At 34.0% G+C, this 18,540-nt stretch overlaps 2 protein-coding genes across 3 annotated transcripts in view; both read left to right on the top strand.

The window, feature by feature from the left end:
* The first annotated feature begins 8 nt into the window (after positions 1-8).
* Positions 9-9,011, top strand: LOC113512122 (uncharacterized). The gene is made up of 3 exons (XM_026895909.3): positions 9-437; positions 3,631-5,910; positions 6,187-9,011. Exons 2-3 carry the CDS (start codon positions 3,631-3,633, stop codon positions 7,501-7,503), a joined length of 3,597 nt encoding a protein of 1,198 aa, XP_026751710.2. The 5' UTR covers positions 9-437; the 3' UTR covers positions 7,504-9,011.
* A 4,518-nt stretch (positions 9,012-13,529) lies between these two features.
* LOC113512855 (uncharacterized) overlaps positions 13,530-18,540 on the top strand; it is a 59,023-nt gene continuing 54,012 nt past the window's right edge. Inside the window, exons 1-2 of one of the 2 annotated variants that reach the window (XM_031909487.2) lie at positions 13,530-13,720; positions 16,871-17,092. In XM_031909487.2, the coding sequence (XP_031765347.1) occupies positions 17,001-17,092 (92 nt within the window). In that variant the 5' untranslated portion in view covers positions 13,530-13,720; positions 16,871-17,000. Of the gene's footprint in view, positions 13,726-16,870; positions 17,093-18,540 lie in introns of both variants that reach the window. The other variant, XM_026896803.3, reaches the window with a different exon arrangement.

The raw sequence follows: 18,540 nt of genomic DNA, 5'->3' as shown, positions 1-18,540 counted from the left end.
TTATCATTTTTCGTCCCATCTTTCTTCAGATCACACAATGCTCATTTGATCATACAAATCTTATTTTAGTAATTTCTGATTCGAATCATTACTACATGTGATTGCATTTTATCTCCCAAGTTGTCTCAATTGTTCTGTTGTTTGAATTCAATCCAATTAAATTATAAATGTTGCTTCTGATTCATACAAATTCAAACCAGTCAGTCCTTTAGAGCCGTCAATCTGATCTTTACTGACTCAAGACTGACACTGACCGTCCTCCTACTACGCCGTAGTTGAAAATGATGTCATTTTCTGAATGCCCATTTATTATCTTTATTTGTTTGTATAAATTTTAATTGCAATTATAAGTGCTCTTTCTCAGATCATGGCAGATGTTAATAAAATAACTAATAAATTTTAAATTGTGATAACTTTTATATACTACGACCGTAAAAGTAAGTATCTATCTACCTACCTATTCATAATATGTTAAAAAAATATATTTAGGCTATATTATTATTATATATGATGCCTAATCAATTAATAACTATAAGTAGAAAATTGGTTTTGTCTCTTACTACCTACCTGTAATAAAATTCTATCACAAATTCCTGTAATTAAAATAAAAATAAATTTATAAAATATTATTTTTTTTACGCCATCTATTATCAAATAGGGATTACGTGACTATAGATGGCGTAATGGAATAATTTATTAATTTAACGTTGTTTCATATAAGTATATGAAACAGCATTAAATATAGTTTTCAAAACCATATACCTATATGAAAAAGAAAACCGGATTTTCATTCTATGAGTGAAAATGAAATTGTAATCCTGCCTGCGCTATCGGCGTACACGGGCGGAGCACCAATATATTTTTTTTATGGATGATAATGGAATGGTAACTCCGCCTGTGCTGTCGGTATACACTGGCGGGGCAAGCACCAGTGGGATATGATAGGTCAGAATGAACCTGAGTTAGTTAGCCCATTGTGACGGTAATCCAACAAGAATTAATCACGATGGTTTCCAGGGGAAACCGCGTGGAGGACCTGACACGGTATATTACTAGAAATGGTCATTTATGTCCCCATTACTAACAATCCCTCTCCCCCTATAGCTAGCAATATATTTATTTATTAAATAAATATAACCCGTCAGGTCGACCTCTACATGGTCCCCCATTGTGGAACGATGGGCTCACAGACGTGCCTTCATTCTCATCCTTCATCCCCATCTGATTTCCCGCCATTTTAAACCGTTAAGATAAGCACCATTTCATCTTCATCCATTAAAAAAAGGCCTGACCATATATGACATTTCTCTCCACTTGTGATTACTTGTATTCGGGCGATTTCTCTAATTATGATTTATTGTGCCAATGCGACCTATTTTCGCTTAGGTGTATGGTGATTAATTGCTCCTAAACCAAAATTAATAAACTAATAATTAGTTATTGCATTCAATTAGCATCACTCATGTATTTGTGTAAATAACCGCATCGTAAATTGCAACTTACATTATTACTAAAATAAATACTGTTTGTCTAAACAGTTTTTTTATACCATTGAGGTGGCAAACAAGCATATAGCCCACCTGATGGTAAGCGGTCATCGTAACCTATGAACCCCTCCAATACCAGGCGTATTATGCGCGCGTTGCCGACCCTGAAGAAAACTGATGGAGACTTTGTACAAAAGTCGTTTACTTGGTCTCATGTCCAAGCAAACGACTACAAAGAATGATACAGAGGTGGACCTCTGTATTATTCATGTTTCTACCGTGAAACAATTGGGTTTACATGGCTGTGTTTTGGTTTGAAGGGTGGGATATGACAATGAATTAACAGGGTACAGAGGAATAACACCTGAGTTTTCAGAAATGGCAACGCATGGAGGATCTCATGGGTGGAACCGTATACTGTATTATGTCCATGGTACTGCTAATGTCTATAGGCGTTGGTTTCCACTTTCCATTAGGTGGATCGTCAGCTTGTTTGCCATTCTAAGTCGCATAAAAAATCTTTACCCTAAGGGGGGGCCTTATTTTGAAGAACCCCATGCTCTTGGAAAAACCTCGCCTGGGAGCTCATTCCATAACCTGAGTGTTCGTAAAAGAAAACATCTCTGAAACCGCGACGCGGTTGTACGCGACCATCCAGGCTCTAGAGTATGAGGGTGAACTCTCTGTCGATGGCGAACCGTACGATGGTAGAAAGAAGCCGTGGGCATCATATTGAACAATTCCTCTGAGCACAATCCGTTGTACAAGCAGTAGAACACGCAAAGTGAGGCAAAATATCTCCTAAAACCTGTCGATCATCGACAATATAATTAAACAGTGTTTAACAAAAAGCTTTAAATACGTTTTATTTTTAATAACATAGACTTTATCTTGTTTTGACCAAGTATTATATTATCTGTGCTTTAGACTAATATGGTTTAATGTTACATAATATCTGTATATTAGACACGATTTTGTAGTAAGACGACTTAACCTGTATATTGCAAGTTTAAATTATTTATGGTAAAACAGTTAAAGTTTAAACGACACAAATTAGTTAATTACTTTGGGGATTTCATGTCGACGCTCCTTACTGACGTCCATTACTATAAATGTTAACTGGGGAGTTGAATACATATATGTTATAAATAACTACCATATACAAAGTTTGCTGTAGTAAGATTATTCACTTCGACTCTGTGACCTTCATAGAGCTTTAAGGGTAATCGACTGACGAATCATAGGCCGAAGTGTATCCAACCTAAAATTGGCATTTGTACAAAAGAAAATCATGTTGAAATCCATTATTTTAATGTTATTACATTATACTGGTAGTTATTACTACCAGTTTAACTTACATGTATTTAGGTCAAGAAAGCTCGCCTACTTTCGGGATCATTCGGGACTCTTACGAAGAGGAAGACAGAGCCCAACCATTCATTCCCAAAGATTTCCAAAAGTCACGCTAAAGAAAGATGGGGATCTTTCTTTAGTGTGACGGTGTCACGAACACCTACTGCTCTCGCTTAGTGGACCGAGGCGCGCAGTCAGACTCGTGCTCGCGCCACAGCCGCTCACGATTAAGGGTCCCAAAAGTTAAATTAATAGTTATTACATTAAAATATGTATACTTACGAAACTTTTAACAATAAAATTCATCTCCATTAATAACAGTTGATCCAAGACAGTTGATAACAGTTGATCTAAAGAATTTACATAAACCTATGCCATTTAACTTGAAGTAGTACCTACTAGATATGAAAGTCTATGACCAATTTTTGAAGATTTGATGTGAATGAAATTGTTTTGTATATAGTAATCAAATCAATTTCTTAAAGAAAATTGATACATAACCGTATTGTAAAAAATAATAAGTATTTCTAAAAGTAAATTTATGCACAGGTAAAATAGTACTATACTAGGCTTAAGTTTTTAACTTAAGTTTGCTCATTTTTAATAATAATAATAAATAATTTTTATTCAAGTAATTTTTTTAATAGAACCGTCTTTAACATACACGCTATTAGATGTATTTTTTTACTTGCACTACTTTAAAAATTATATATAAAAGTCGTTATCTTTTTTTTATCTCTATACTGTCAAATATTTACTAATAATAATTATATCTTTTTCTTCCTTTTAGATGGCGATTATACCAATAAAATTAAAGGGCGATAATCTTGGAAAAAGGCATAAACATCTTAATTGTTTAGTAAACGAGGCTTTTGTGAATAATGTTCCCTTTGAAATTATTAAAATCCTTAAAGAAGAATCACCTGTTGATAAACTGTTTAAAATTGATCTCGCTTCGAAGTACCAAAATGTAGATTACATACTTGAGATATTAAAAGACAACGACTTGTTTTATGTTAGTAGAGCTCTGAAATCCTATTGGCTCATTAATGATCCCAGATATTCAAATATAATAACTCCTTTATACTTAGAAAATGAAGTCTTTCCTGAAATGTTAACAACATCTATTAATAAAATGAAACACTGGATATTATTAAATATAAAAGACACAAATAAATGCAAGGAATTTTATGAGTTCTATAAAAAAAAAGATGAGAAATTTGCTATGAAGTTCCTTCCAAAATGTTCACCGGATTTTTTTCTACAAGAATTAGAAACAATCCCCACACGAAAAATAACACCACACTTTTTAAAATTACTTTGTGAACATTGTCCTAAAGCTGCAATAATTCATTTAAAAAGAGTAGTTGAAGAGATGAAAAATATAAAATGCATACGGGAATCAATAAATACCAATAAATATATTAATTGTCTGCAATTTCTTTTAAAAACAGATGCAGACACATATTTTTATATAATCGAGAATATTTATGATCGTGAATTTAAAAGATTGAATAAAGTTACTACAAAATATATTATGGAAAAACACAGAAATAGATTTGACTCTAAACCTGAATTATACACTGCGTATCTATTGAATACAACAGCGTTAACAAAATTTTTAAATAACAACGAAATAAAAGAACTCGTTATAAAATGTGCACGAGCCGAATATTTGGGTTATTCCTGGTTCTCATACAAGTTTGCTGAACCTTTATTAAAGTGTATGGAACCTACTGAGAAATCTGCTTTCTGTAAGAAAATATTCCATGAAAAGTCTTTTGGGGAGAAAATTACAGAGCCTCCTTATTATATACCTTCTATGCCAGAATTCATAGATCCTATAGAAGATTTAAATTCTGAAGTTTCTGATAGAGATTATGATCAATATATGGACGTGATGATGTGTGAGATGCGTTGCATGAAAAGAAGCGATTGTTATATGCAGTCCCTATTGCACAAGTTACCTACATTACTTGATAAACTATTCGATTTGTATAGGTTCAGTTATTTTGATGAAACCTTTACAGAGTTGACTAAATGTATTCCAAAGGAAAGTGTACTTGAAAATCGCCAACACATGTTATTAGTACTGGTTAGCAAGACTGGTGGACGAAAAGAACATTTAGAAAAGCTACTTAATTTATTGGTTACGAAACACAGTAATGAGCCAGTTTCACTACGTGCCACAATCGTACGCAGTCTAGCAAAGCGTGCTTGTATATGGCGTTTGGTAGATGATAACTGGGATTTATTGTTAAAGTTTGGACATGATCTAGGGCTCGACGGTAGTCCTGCAGCAATTATATGTCGCGAAGGTTTACATGCTGTTGTACTTCATCACATTCTACAGACCGGCAGTTGTCCACTTCCAATATTTTCGGCTTTTCTTAAAGAATTTTCCACTCTTAATGAGTATCCGTTAAAAAAGACAGAGAAAGAACTTCTACTCAAATATTTCCCTAAATTAATGTTGAATATCGTTAAAAACGAACCTGATAAGGCAATAGAATGCCTTAATCAGACTCTTGATTTTTTTGCCGCCTTTCGATTTCCCATAGAAGAGTTTTCGGAGATAGTATCGTCTGTAGCTTCTACCTATAGACGCGATCCAATTGGTACACGTCCCCTGTTGAAGCGCTTATATGAAGCCAGAGTAGCGCGAAAGAAACTCTTTAAAGAAAATTTTGAAGTGAATCAATCTGATGAGTCTTATCTTAATGCATTACGACATGATATGCAAATACTATTTGGAGATCATTTTGAAAAGTTACTTACAGTTAAAACACCGTTATGTCCTGAACGATTCCTAAGAAAATTAACTATATATTTTTATAATGAAAATCATATTATTGACAATTATCAGATATCTCTTATGCATGTATTTACAATTAAACCACATGTAAAGTTAGCACGTATCGCTGCGTTACTTGGCAATGCAGGTACTAAACCAATATGGCCAATCACAATTGATGTTACTACAAAAAGACAGAAGGAACTGTCAGATGCATTAAGTCGCTTATCTCATTTGATAAGACCACAAATTTCCATGGAGAACTGGAAAGCTAAGGTACGTTATTATGTTTATAAACAATAAAATAGCGCTTCACCTGGAATCCATATATGTCGCTATTGACGCAATGCATCATTTCGATGTTAGTTCTTAATACCTACATTTATATACACCTATGATATATTATTTATTGTAAAAACTAAGTCAGTTATAATAGATAATATTGCGATACTACATATTCACTGTTCTTGAATATTAGTAGGTTTTCATATAACAAGTCCTCTTACCTTAATTTCATACATAATACGTATACTTATAAATATTTTATTTCAGGAACATAATATGGTTACGATGGTGAATTGGATTCATACGTGCAGCGAAAAATCGTTACGTAAAAACATAGACAAACTTATATCAGAGCCACGACTGGCGAGATTAGTGCTTGCATTACGCACGCCAGGATGGCCAGGACTTTTTGCTCAAACTATGTTAGCAGCAAGTAAAAATCAACCTACAAAAAGCCTTTTTGTCGCGGTCCGCGTCTTAAGACAACAGGGCAAACATTTCCACAAGCAAGACTTGGAAACTTTCAAGTATGTAATAATGAAATGTAATTTGAAAAACAAAAAGCAGGGCTTATACCGTAATTTGGCTAAACTAAACGCGATACCAAAGAGTTATAAACTAGATTATTGTTTAATTATATACGAAGTTCTAGAAACAAAATTCAGTGCAGAAAATGGTCCTACTTATGATACTGCAGTTGTATTATTGAACTGTATATATGATAACATTGATCAAGTAAATGTAGACTACATTCAGAAAATTCTAAGATATTTCTTGGAAAATTACTATACAGTTGATGAATTGGAAATCGATAATGACGAATATATATCGTACGCATCGATTTTCGGACAAATTATCGCTAGATTTCTTTTGTTAAATGAAACAGAGGAGCAGCAAAGAAATAGTTTTAAAGATATCGGTGTTCCATTCTTGGAAAAGACTTTAGAAACTTTAAAAATTCCAAATAAAGGAACAAAAGCAATATCTATTGTAAACTCTTTTATAAAAAGTTTAAAATACACAAAATTGTTTTTAAATCCAAAGTGTTGTTTATCTGTATTAAATTTGATTGAAGAATACTTTAAAGAGTCCATACCTATAGAGAAGAGTTTTAATATTATCTGTCAATTACGTTTCACCATTTTATATGGAGAAACATTGCAAAAATATCTCAATCAAGAACCTGTACATTTCCAGGGCCAAACATTCAAAAATATCGAGTCTGTTAAGTATACTGCATTTTCGTTTGGTAAAGTTATTGCTAAAGATATTGAAGACTTAGTTGTTCAGTATTTTCAATCGGTTAGAAATATGTACAGTATAAATTTGATAGATTACTTAAGAGAACAAATACTATGGTGTATTCCCAAAAATGCCTTCATTCCGTCGTTTATAGAAGGTTTGATAGATGATGTAACGAAAACGAATGCAGCCATAATTGGAGTTTATATATATCATAACGTTCTCCATTTGGACAACAAAGATACAGAAAAATTAAAAGAACAAATTATAAACATTGGAAACATATATAACGAAATAAAATATTTCTATAATTTTAACTCCAAAGTCATCCGGTGTTATTGAAGCTTTTTGGAAAACTTTAATTGTATTATTATAATATATATATATATATATATATATATATATATATATATATATATATATATATGGTACGAGGTCTGTCCGGAAAGTTCGTATAAAAGTGTTCTGGAATGCGAGAAAGAGGAGTGGGGAGGCCAGGTAAGCGCAGGACCCCTTCCTTATGTCCCTAACAATGCTTCAGTTCTGGTCTGACCACCGTGCGGTGCGAACTGGCTTGTCACGCCATCTGTGAAGTTACCTCTTAACGAAACCCCGTCGGCATGGAGCCCGCTTCCGTTGAAGAGCAGCGCGTCGTAATCAAGTTTCTCTCGAAACTCGGCAAGAATGGCCGTGAAATTTTTGCCAATCTAATTCGATAAGACATCCGGGGAACCACGAACAAAAAAATCAAGAAAATCCCGCTCAAATGTCAAGACAATGTTGATTGTTTTTTTCGATGTTCGGGGGATTGTCCATCAAGAATTCGTCCCTCCAGGCCAGACAGTTGATGGAAAATTCTACGTCGATGTGCTCAGATGCCTCAAAGCTCGTGTGGCACGAGTTCGTCCAGAATTGGCGCGAGAGGGGCGTTGGATTCTTCACCACGACAATGCCCCTGCCCACACCTCTCTTGTTGTCCGTGAGTTTTTGAGTAAAAATTCCATTACGGTGACCGAACACCCCCCTATTCGCCGGATTTGGCCCCGTGTGACTTCTTCTTGTTCCCAAAAACCAAATTGGTACTTCGGGGGCGGCATTTGGGGGACATAAATGAGATAAAAAAAGCTACGACGGGGCAGCTGAGAAACCTACAACCAGAGGACTTTCAAGGAGCCTTCTCACAGTGGAAACGGCGTTGGCACAAGTGCATTATGTCACAGGGGGAGTACTTTGAAGGGGATAAAATTGATTTACCTGAATAATTGTAAAATAAAATTTTTAAAAAACTTTTATACGTACTTTCCGGACAAACCTCGTATATGAAGTTCATTACAGAGGATTTACTTATTGTACTCTTATTACGTAAGATGTCTGATAGTTATTTATTTACTTGTTAACCATTTAGCATTTACTCTATTGCTAAAGAGAGACAGATTTTAACTCGCGACCTTCCGAGTTATATTTAAATATCGCTGTTTAGTATTTCTAAAGTATTAATATTAGTAGCTATACATTATAATCCTTGCACTGCAGTTATTTGTTTGGTTAAAAGTTCACAAAGTGTCTATATTACTGTACTTTTAACAAGATAACTATTTTAGCTTTTTTAATTTTTTTATATCATTTATTTTATTCTACCTAACGTTAAGTGAAAGATGTTACTATAGTAGTGACATAGTAACGAAAGAATTGTAACCATATTAGATATGTAAGTTGAATCATTTTTTTTCCCTTTGAACATTGTTGCCGTCCCGAAAAACTTCTTAATAAGTAATAAGTTTTGTATGATTGTGAAGAGGGCGTTTATTTATCTTGCTTAGCTAAGGAATTAATATATGTTTTAATATTAACTGCAGTTTTATTTATCAAGCAAAGCTAAAATTTAAACGCCATACATATCGCTTTGATTGAGATTAATTTTTGAGTTTTTATAATTTTTATCTAATCTAGGAAAAATGTAACTTCTAATACCACGTTGGCCAATCTTATTGGTATACTCAGTGGTTTCTTCGAGTTTTCATTATTTAGTACTGGTTTGTTTATATATAAAAATCTATGGGTGATTTTCAATAAGTGCAATTTCTGATTTCAGTGAACTTTTTGGGTTTCGAGTCTTGAGATAAATTAATGTTTATTTTATTTCTTGGGGATATCAACTATTCTGAGGAATCGATATTGAAAGCACAGTTGAATGGTTCACCGAAGTTGAACAGGAGTTGAACTTGCTTTATTCTTTTTCCTACATTCATTCATAATTCTTTCTCCCATAGTTAACCCCTCGTCCATAGCCAATAGAGAGGACGAGTTGCTCTGTCATTTACGCAACCCACAACTACCAAAGAAAAATTAAGATGGAAGGGTAACCCCGTAAGTGCTATTGGTATACACTGGCAGCCCACCAGTGGAGGTTAAGCGAAGAAGAATGCAAATTAGATAAACCATCGTGACGAATTTAACAAGAATTGACCACGATAGTTTCTAGGGGAAACCACATGGACGTCGATTTGATGTTTCTAGTGATGGAGCCGTTAGACCCTATTACTAATAATTCCTATCCCCCGAGTCACGCTTGCTCACCCCCATACATCAAGCCACCCCTATACACGTCGAACGCAGCCGTTGAATTAATGTGGGTCAATATTTTTTTCGTTTTCCAACTCATGGTTTTTAGTAAAAATTCAGTCCCGCTATTAGAACAATCCCTTCGAAGGATATAAATATACTGTTTCCGCTAAGGGGCATAATTTGAAAACAAATGGACCGATTTATACCGAAAACAAAACTAAAAATGTTGGCTAGATTTGATTGCATGCACCCTTGATCATAATTAATAACAGAAACAACAAATTATTTAATCAACTTTTTTTTAGTACCTAAGTACTTAGTAAAACAAAACAATAAAAGTCAAATTGCTTAGTGCGAGTTGTTTAAAGATTAGCATTACAATATATTCACTTTATGCCGATAAGTTTATATTGCAAACTTAACTGCATAGTTTCAGGAACTCAGATTATCATACAAACTTCTCCCTGAACTTAGTCGTAACATAAATCTTTGTGGGTACTTCCAACTCACGTCTACCATAACAAGGAATAGAGGTCTCCTGTAATGTGCTTCACAGCGGTTTTATTAGTTGATCCCGATTCCAACTTGAAGTATCACGATAAAAGGAAAGGACCGAAACAGTGTAAAGAACAGAGTAAGGAGGTCGCATGCCATTCTATGTATCATGTTTAAGTCCTATATTATGTACCTGCCTTTATTAAATTATTTAAATTGATGTATCGAGCTGAGTTTTTCTAGTTAGCTCTTAATATCATATTAATTAATAATCCTCCTGTCACCATATGAAGGAATATCTGTGATTGATGATACAACAGAAATACAATTGTAATAAGTAAGTATAAAGTATGCAGCGTAATTATATATTGGGGTATCTTAATAGGTAAAATGGAATAGTAACCCCGCCTGCGCCTTTCATGTATGCTAGCGGGCACCATTTAAAGATGATAGAGTCATCAGTTAATCCATCGTAAGGAATTCTTTATGTGCTGAATTCAACAAGAATAAATCACTATGGTTTCCAGGTTTGTAATAATTTTAAACTGTTTAATGCAAATAAACTAATTTCACTTCAGAAGGAACCGTGTGGGGGTTATAGCAATGGAGGTTAGACCCCATTACTTGTTAGTAATGGGGTCTAACCTGGGTTGTAAACCCTTCCTCCCTTGCCCTTAAGATCGATTCTGGGGCGTCATTTTTCTAAACTTACATCTAAAATTACGATTTTCATTTGATATCACAGCCAAGTCTTTTCTCTAAGGGCTATTATTAATTGGTTTGTTTATTAGCAAAAAAAAAAATACAATTAATATACTACTGGTAAATAAGCATGAGGGTCATTTATTTATTTCTTATTCTAGGTATTATGTGAAGTAAATAATTGTCCAACCAAATAATCTAACAGTGTTAGAAACTCACCTGACAACCGTAAAAAGTATTGCCATTTTCATTCATCATCTTATATCAGAAATTACATTACTTATTTTATCTTTCGAACCGGAATACAATAATGCAACTAACTACTGATGGTGGTAAGCATTTAACATATGCATAAATAATAATAAAACCAGTTAGGCACAAGTTTGAATTCTCGTACCATAATATATACATGTGAAATATAATGATCTTACGTATTTTTTTTTTTAATGAATGTAAATGGAATGGTAACCCCGCCTGCGCTAAGGGTATACGCTGGCAGGGCACCAGTAAGGGATAATAAGTGAGAATAAAAAGGTAAGTCAATCTGTCGTGATGAATAAACCTGGAATTCAGCACAATGGTTTCCACGAAGGACCATTGAACGGAGATTGATTTGACAGGGTATATTGCTAGCAATAGTACTGATATTCCGCATTACTATAAATGCCTCCTCCCTGTAAAAAAAGGTGTATATCTTATATGAAACAGACATCTAATAGTTATTATTATTGATATATTAATTTCGAAATTTCTTATTTTAAGTTATAACAATGATTAAAAAATGTATCTAATCTAATTTATCAATTATTTCTCTTACAATATAATGTAGGCCATTTCGATATGGAACCCTGAACATCACCTTTAGTTCGGTGTCGCTTGATGGATACCATGGGGGTCACAGCGTATTTCGTGTTGCTGTTGTTGGCGACGTTCCAAGTTGAATACTAAAGAGAAGTGGACGTGACCTCCCTAACAAATTGCCAAAAAAAAACTCAATGACTGTATATTGAACCTTTTCGGCCTTTACGGTTTTATTACAGTATTAGGTGGTATATTAGATAGTATATTAAGTAGCATATTAGGTAGTATATTAGGTAGTACAGTATACTTACTTACTACTTACTTAATATTAGTTTACTAACCAACGCTCAGGTTATAGAATGAGGTCCCTGTCAAAGTTTTCCATGGGGTTCTTCAAAAAAGGGTAAAGAGGTTTCTTCAGAGTCAACAGCGCGCGCGTAATGCCCCTGGAATTGCAGGCGTTCATAGGCTACGGTAACTGCTTACCATCAGGTGGGCCGTATGCTTGTTTGGCACCTCAGTGGTATAAAAAATAATGGGTGAATTTGTAATTATACTCGTAGGTATTCTTTAATGGAGAACTAAATATAAATAATATTAATTTATAGACTTACTGCAGATACTCTTTTTTATATATTTTTTAATTCTGTTTACTGTATTTTGGCAAAATATATACTATAATTATTATTACAATTACAATTATTACACATTACAATTTTATTCCACGAAAATAAAAAATATTGACAAAATTCGTGAGGGACCAACACAGAGTAGGTCATTTATATAAAAATAAAATCGTTAAAATCCCTTCAGAATGAACGAACATATTCCTTAAATTACCTATCTACACACGAAAAAATATCTACAATAGAACTAAGAACTTTCATATTTTTGAAGATGGTTAAAAACACAAAAACCATAAGTATTTTAATTAATTATGGTGCAATGTGCATCGTGTAATGACACGAGGTAGCTATCGACTTTTCCCCACACCCCATTCAGTACCACCCACCCTATCACCTAGTGTAGTGATGCAGCTAAAAGATACCAAATAGAATATCGATATAAATCCAAATAAAAGTAATAAGCTTGTTGCTATGGTTTTAATCTGCCTTATGAAATGTGGGAATTTCGAGCGTTACGTTCATAACAAGAGTAATAGTCAAGAAATACCTCGTTAGGGATTATAGTCATGAGCATTTATGGAATTTATTTTTAATTTATCGATACTTATTATAAATTTTATTAGATATGTATGCTACGAGCAGATAGAAAAGAAATATCTATTCTGATCAGATTCAGAAAGAAATTAGAAGTTTCGTATCTCTAAAGGATAGTAGTGACCTGCCGTAAAATCCATCACTAATATTGAAATTATTCCGAAATCTCATACAAAGCTGTTATTTTAAACAAAATTGTGATAAGACGATATCTGTACATAAGCTAATTGTAATATATTTTTTTATAAATATCTCATTTATAAAAAAAATTATATGGAGCGAAACATTTTTTTTTAATTTTTGGTCTGTTTGTTCAGGTATTACGCAAAATTACTACACCAAATTGAATGTTGTTTTCACAGTTATATTACTTAAAATCTTGTGTATATTTTATTGTGATAGCTAGAAATTGTTTATTTTATTGATTTTCCTACTTCCAAAATCCACAAGAAGTTACGGGTGAAAACAAAAGCTAATTTTAAACGTAACGAAACCTTTTTGTCATGCAAAAATCGTTATGTCAAATTATATCGATAATAGTGTCACTGCAGCCCTATATTTCATATCGTTTTCCTACTTTCCCTAGTTAGTCGGTCTGCAACGCTCCGTCAGGGCGCTTACGTGCTGTAACTTGGCCCTCGACCGCGTAACACAAGCACCCTTTGCTTGAACTGTCACGCGATATAAAAAATAACTATTTATTAAAATATACCGTACATAAAAATGTGACGATAAATTTCACTTCTGGTGCAATGCAGTGCGCATTCTAGTGAAGTGTAATGTATGTTTTAATTTTTATTGATAATTTGTAACAATTCACAAGAAGGCAAGCAAAATCATATGCTTGGTTTTATCCAAAATTTTATTACGCGATTTTATTAAAAAAGATTTTACTTTAAATTTTAAATAAATATAACACAATATATATTTGATATTAATATTATGTTTTGTATGCCTTCTTTTTACTTAAAATAATTAAATTGTGTTACAAGAAAAACAACTTCAATTGTGGCAAAACCAGTTATTTTAATTTTTAAACTAAACTACTTAACCGATTTTAATAAAATGTATATGGGACTAATCTGTAAGTGAATTCTTTTAGATAAAAAAATATTTTCCTAACGGAATTACAAGGTAACAAACATAAAAAAAATACAACTAAATTGAAATTTTTGAAGTCGGTTAATAAATAATGTTCTCTCTTTATCTAAAAATACGTAGCTTTAATATTTAAACATAGATACCTACGGTATCAACAGGTAAATGTAATTAAGTCATAGAGCTATTATTTATTAGGTATAACTGGTATTTCCAATGGTTAGTGTACGATCAAATTCATTAATATTATCATATTAAAAGCGGTTAAACAGATTTGAATGACATTTCTAAAAAAAAAATAGACCACATCTTTAGCTTAATACATTATTAAGCAAAAGATTTTATGGTTTAATTATTTATGATCATATTATTAGCTGTTTCCCGCATCTTTGCCCTTAATCAGTGTATACTCGTAAAGTATTCTATATCTATATAGGTTAGGCCTTCCTATATACTAAGTTTCGTTCTAATGCTTTCAGCTATTTAAGCGTAATTGAGTTACAAACATCTTAACGTATAAACATCTTCACAAACTCCCACATTTTTAATATCAGTAAGATTATACAGGTGAAATTGAAACCATTAATGTCCTTTTAACCTCCTAACCTAACCTAACCCCTAGTGGGTATGGGGGAAAGGGATTGTTAGCAATGGAGTTTGACAGCCCCATTGTTAACAATATGCCTTATTAGGTCGACCTCCACGTAGTTCCCCCTAGAAACCATCGTGAACAATTCGTGTTGAATTCGTCACGATGGGCTAACTGATCTGCTTCATCCTCACCTATCATCCTTCACTGGTGCCCCGCCGGTGTATACCGATAGTGCGGGTGGGGTTACCATTCCATTATCATCCATTAAAAAAAAATCCCTAATGGGTTATGTAAAAAACATCAAAAAATTTCCTCTTATTATTTTTTTTTCTGTACTCTGACACAGTTTATGAACACAACTCTTAGAAAAAAGAAAATGTTCTTGACAATTCATCTTTTTTATTTTTAGTGATCCGTATTTTTCGTCATTTCAGTACTTTTTTTAGATAATTTATCAAGTTTCGTTGAATTCGACATTTTATAACTCCAGAGGTTAAGAAGTTAGACAAGTTATCCACCAATATAATTGTATGTCTCCGAAGAAAGTATTTTTTTTTCGAAATTCTCAATTTCGAAAAGTCATATATCTACATATTTATAAATAAAACGAAAAAATAATATTAAACAATAATACCTACATATTAAATTAACAGAAAACTTTTTATAGTATATAATATATCCAGTAATTTTTGTTCTAGAATTGGTATATAGACACTAGAATATATAAGCACTGATGGAGCGTCAACAATGTATTCAAAAAGAAAAATCTCGATTCAAACGACAGTCCGCAAGCGTAGTCTTGGCAACAACCTGACAATAATAATATTTTTCGCCATCTATCTCCATGTTACGAGCTGAACACTCTGTGCCTACGCATATATAAACCTTTTTAAATTTTTATTACTTTTTCCATCTTTGGAATATGGTATTACATAATGATATATATGATTCCTCATTTCCATCTATAAGTATTTACGTAATCACTTCATTTAATTTAGAAGATAGAGGCCTGTCACATGTTTGAATGGTTGTTACTCATTGACGTGTAAACAAGTGAATGTATTTTTTTATGGTGAAAATCTAATGGCAAGCCAGCCTTTGTTAACGGTATATATTATGAAGGGTGATAGATGAGAATAAAAACAGGCCAGTTAATCCATAATACGATGAATTCATCAGGAATTAACTATGATAGTTTCTGGGGGGGGAGGGTCATGTGTAGATCGACCTGGTTGGATATATTGCTAGCAATGGGATTCTTAGTATCCATTATTAACAATCCCCTAAATTTTAATGATTAGTATACAAGGACCGCAGATATTATCCTTAAGCTATGGTCATACATTTAGACCATATCCTATGTTCATAGATAGGATACTTTTTATTCTATATAAGATTACTTAGGCAACGCTGTGAGACTACGATAGTTATATTATAAATGTAAAAGTTTCTAATTTTTAGGCAGGTCATACCTCTTCGAAAAGAGGTCGGTTTTTCAAGTTAACAATGAAAACAAACATTAATTAACATATACGTACATACATATCTGTCACGCCTGTCTCCCATTAGAGTAGGCAGAAACAATGGAACGATTCAAACAACCCTCATTCGCTTCCTACACATTCATTAATCTTTTCATACAGGCTCATCGGTTACGGGTACTTTTCATTTGGCCCTTCTTCAGCACGTTGCCTATTTGGTCGTCTTGTGTCCGCCTAGGGCAGGGGTTCCCAAACTTATTTTGTCTACTACCCACTTTGAGAATGAATTATTTTTTAGCGCCCCCCATTTTTTCACCTACTTAAAAACCATTATTATTTCAAATTAAATTAAGCCCCCCAAACCTCTACACAACGCCCCTATATTTTTCTGGGTCTGTGTCTGGGTGTGTGAGACCCAGAAAAAAAATAGGCCTTTAAGCCTGCAGCGGCTACAAGGGTGCGTTATCGCCCACTTTGTGAAATGCTTGCTGGTCTAGGGCGTCGACATCTATATTCTTGCTTGATAAATCTCTTCCGTAATTCTTATTTCATCCATCCTCTCTAAATGGCCAAACCAACGCAACATTCCTTTAATTCCGTCCCCGCAATAAACATACTCGTATCTACTGTTATAAACACAAATTTTTACTGTTAGTTTGTAATCAGCTTTCGGCATCAGGATCTATCTATAGTGTATCTTATTGCAAGTCAAATGTGAAGATTGAAATGATCTGAAAGGTTGCAAATTATTTCAGATGATAACAACCACCTGGGCGACCAGATGAGCAATTTCAGTGTGACCAGGAGCGGATTAAGGCCACGAAAATTGCTCCCCACGGCAGCCCGGCGCGCGCCTACATCGCATACCACAAGCTCGGCGCAGCGATGGAACCTCAAACAGCCACGCCGCAGACCGAATGCGAATGCGGTGTGCACCCATCGGTATTCTACCTATTGGCCACCCTGCTACTTACCAGGTATTTTTATTCTTCACACCAAATTTCACATTGTAAAAATAAATATTCGCCTACATCGCGGTTTCACAGGTGCTTCCCCTCGTGGACGCTCAGATTAAAATTATTATTATTATAGGCTTTATTATTAAAATGAACTCCCAGCCGAGGTTTTTCCAAAAGATTTCTTTTAAATGGTTCAAAATGAAATAGTGACCAGATAATGCCACTTGCGCCATCGGTATACGCTGGTGGGGCACCAGTAATAAATCATAGGTGAGAACGAAAGCAAGTCAGTTAGCTCATCGTGAAGAATTCAAGAAGAATTAACTACGATGACTTCCAAGGGGAACAGTGTGGAGGTCGACCTTTGCTAGCAATGGGACTATTAGATACCATTATGAGTACTAACTGAACTATCTTGTCTGATACGCCTACTGGAGAATTCCATAGAAGAATAGCAATGAATGACATCTATACCTTTAGGATTTATTCAAGGAATGGATGACACTGATCACACTGTGGCATACGCACATATCTTATTCTCGTAATATCCACATAATATATGCTTATACATTACACTAACATTCCCTTTTCCCCCTTCCAAGAGATTATAGCATGGTGTAAGAGAAAACTCTAAGTTAAAATCAATACCAAAACGCCTAGAGGAGAGATATTTCTATGACCTTTCTCTTCATTATCAGGAGAACCATGTGCTCAACATTCGATGATGTTACAATTTCAGGAAGGCTGTCAATTTTTTCGCTATTCCCGGTAGTATAAAAAATACATTATTCTGCTGGTGATTGACGTTTCGCCTTGCTACCTACCTAATAAAACTCGAAATCCTTGTAAGTAGTACGTGACTTGATCCCTAATAAGTTGTTCTATAGAAATACCCTCATAATAGTACATTGTATCAACCCCTGAATAGAGTGTAAGTCTGAAATAAATAATATTCGTCTCAGAACTATTACCTCTTTATCCTTCTAATAGAAATCGAATTTTTTTATGCAACTTAAAATGGCAAACAAGCTTACGGCCCACCTGATGGAAAATGATAACAGTTGCCTAAAGGCATGAGCAGTACCATGAACAGAACAGAGTATACTGTTTCGCCCATGATACCCCCCATGAGTTGTCATTCCTGAGGACTCAGGTGTTATTTCTATGTACCCTGTAAATTCACTGCCATATCCCACCCTTCAAACCGAAACACAGCCATGCAAACACAACTGCTTCACGGTCGAAACACGAGTGGGACAAAAGTGCCCAAACAAACGACTTTTGTACAAAGTCTCCCTCTGGTTTAGAATGTTGAAATGCTGAATTAGGTATTTATCTTTGACACTCCATTCGTCCTGTCCGTAGACTCACGCGTGATTTGTCACGTTATTACAACCGCGGGGTCGATTCTGAGACACTGTTTCTCTAATCCTATCTCTTAATCTAATATTTTCTTTTGTTAGTTT

Source organism: Galleria mellonella, unplaced genomic scaffold (assembly GCF_026898425.1).
Source record: "Galleria mellonella isolate WM207_F2 unplaced genomic scaffold, CSIRO_AGI_GalMel_v1 utg329, whole genome shotgun sequence".
Lineage (NCBI taxonomy): Eukaryota > Metazoa > Arthropoda > Insecta > Lepidoptera > Pyralidae > Galleria > Galleria mellonella.
Note: the sequence above shows the minus strand (reverse complement) of the source record. Positions and strands in the feature narration are given on the sequence as shown.

Coding starts and splice junctions, on each gene's coding strand:
- LOC113512122 (XM_026895909.3), top strand. CDS start 3,631: ATGGCGATTATACCAATAAAATTAAAGGGCGATAATCTTGGAAAAAGG. Junction 5,911..6,186: donor TGGAGAACTGGAAAGCTAAG/GTACGTTATTAT, acceptor ATTTTATTTCAG/GAACATAATATGGTTACGAT.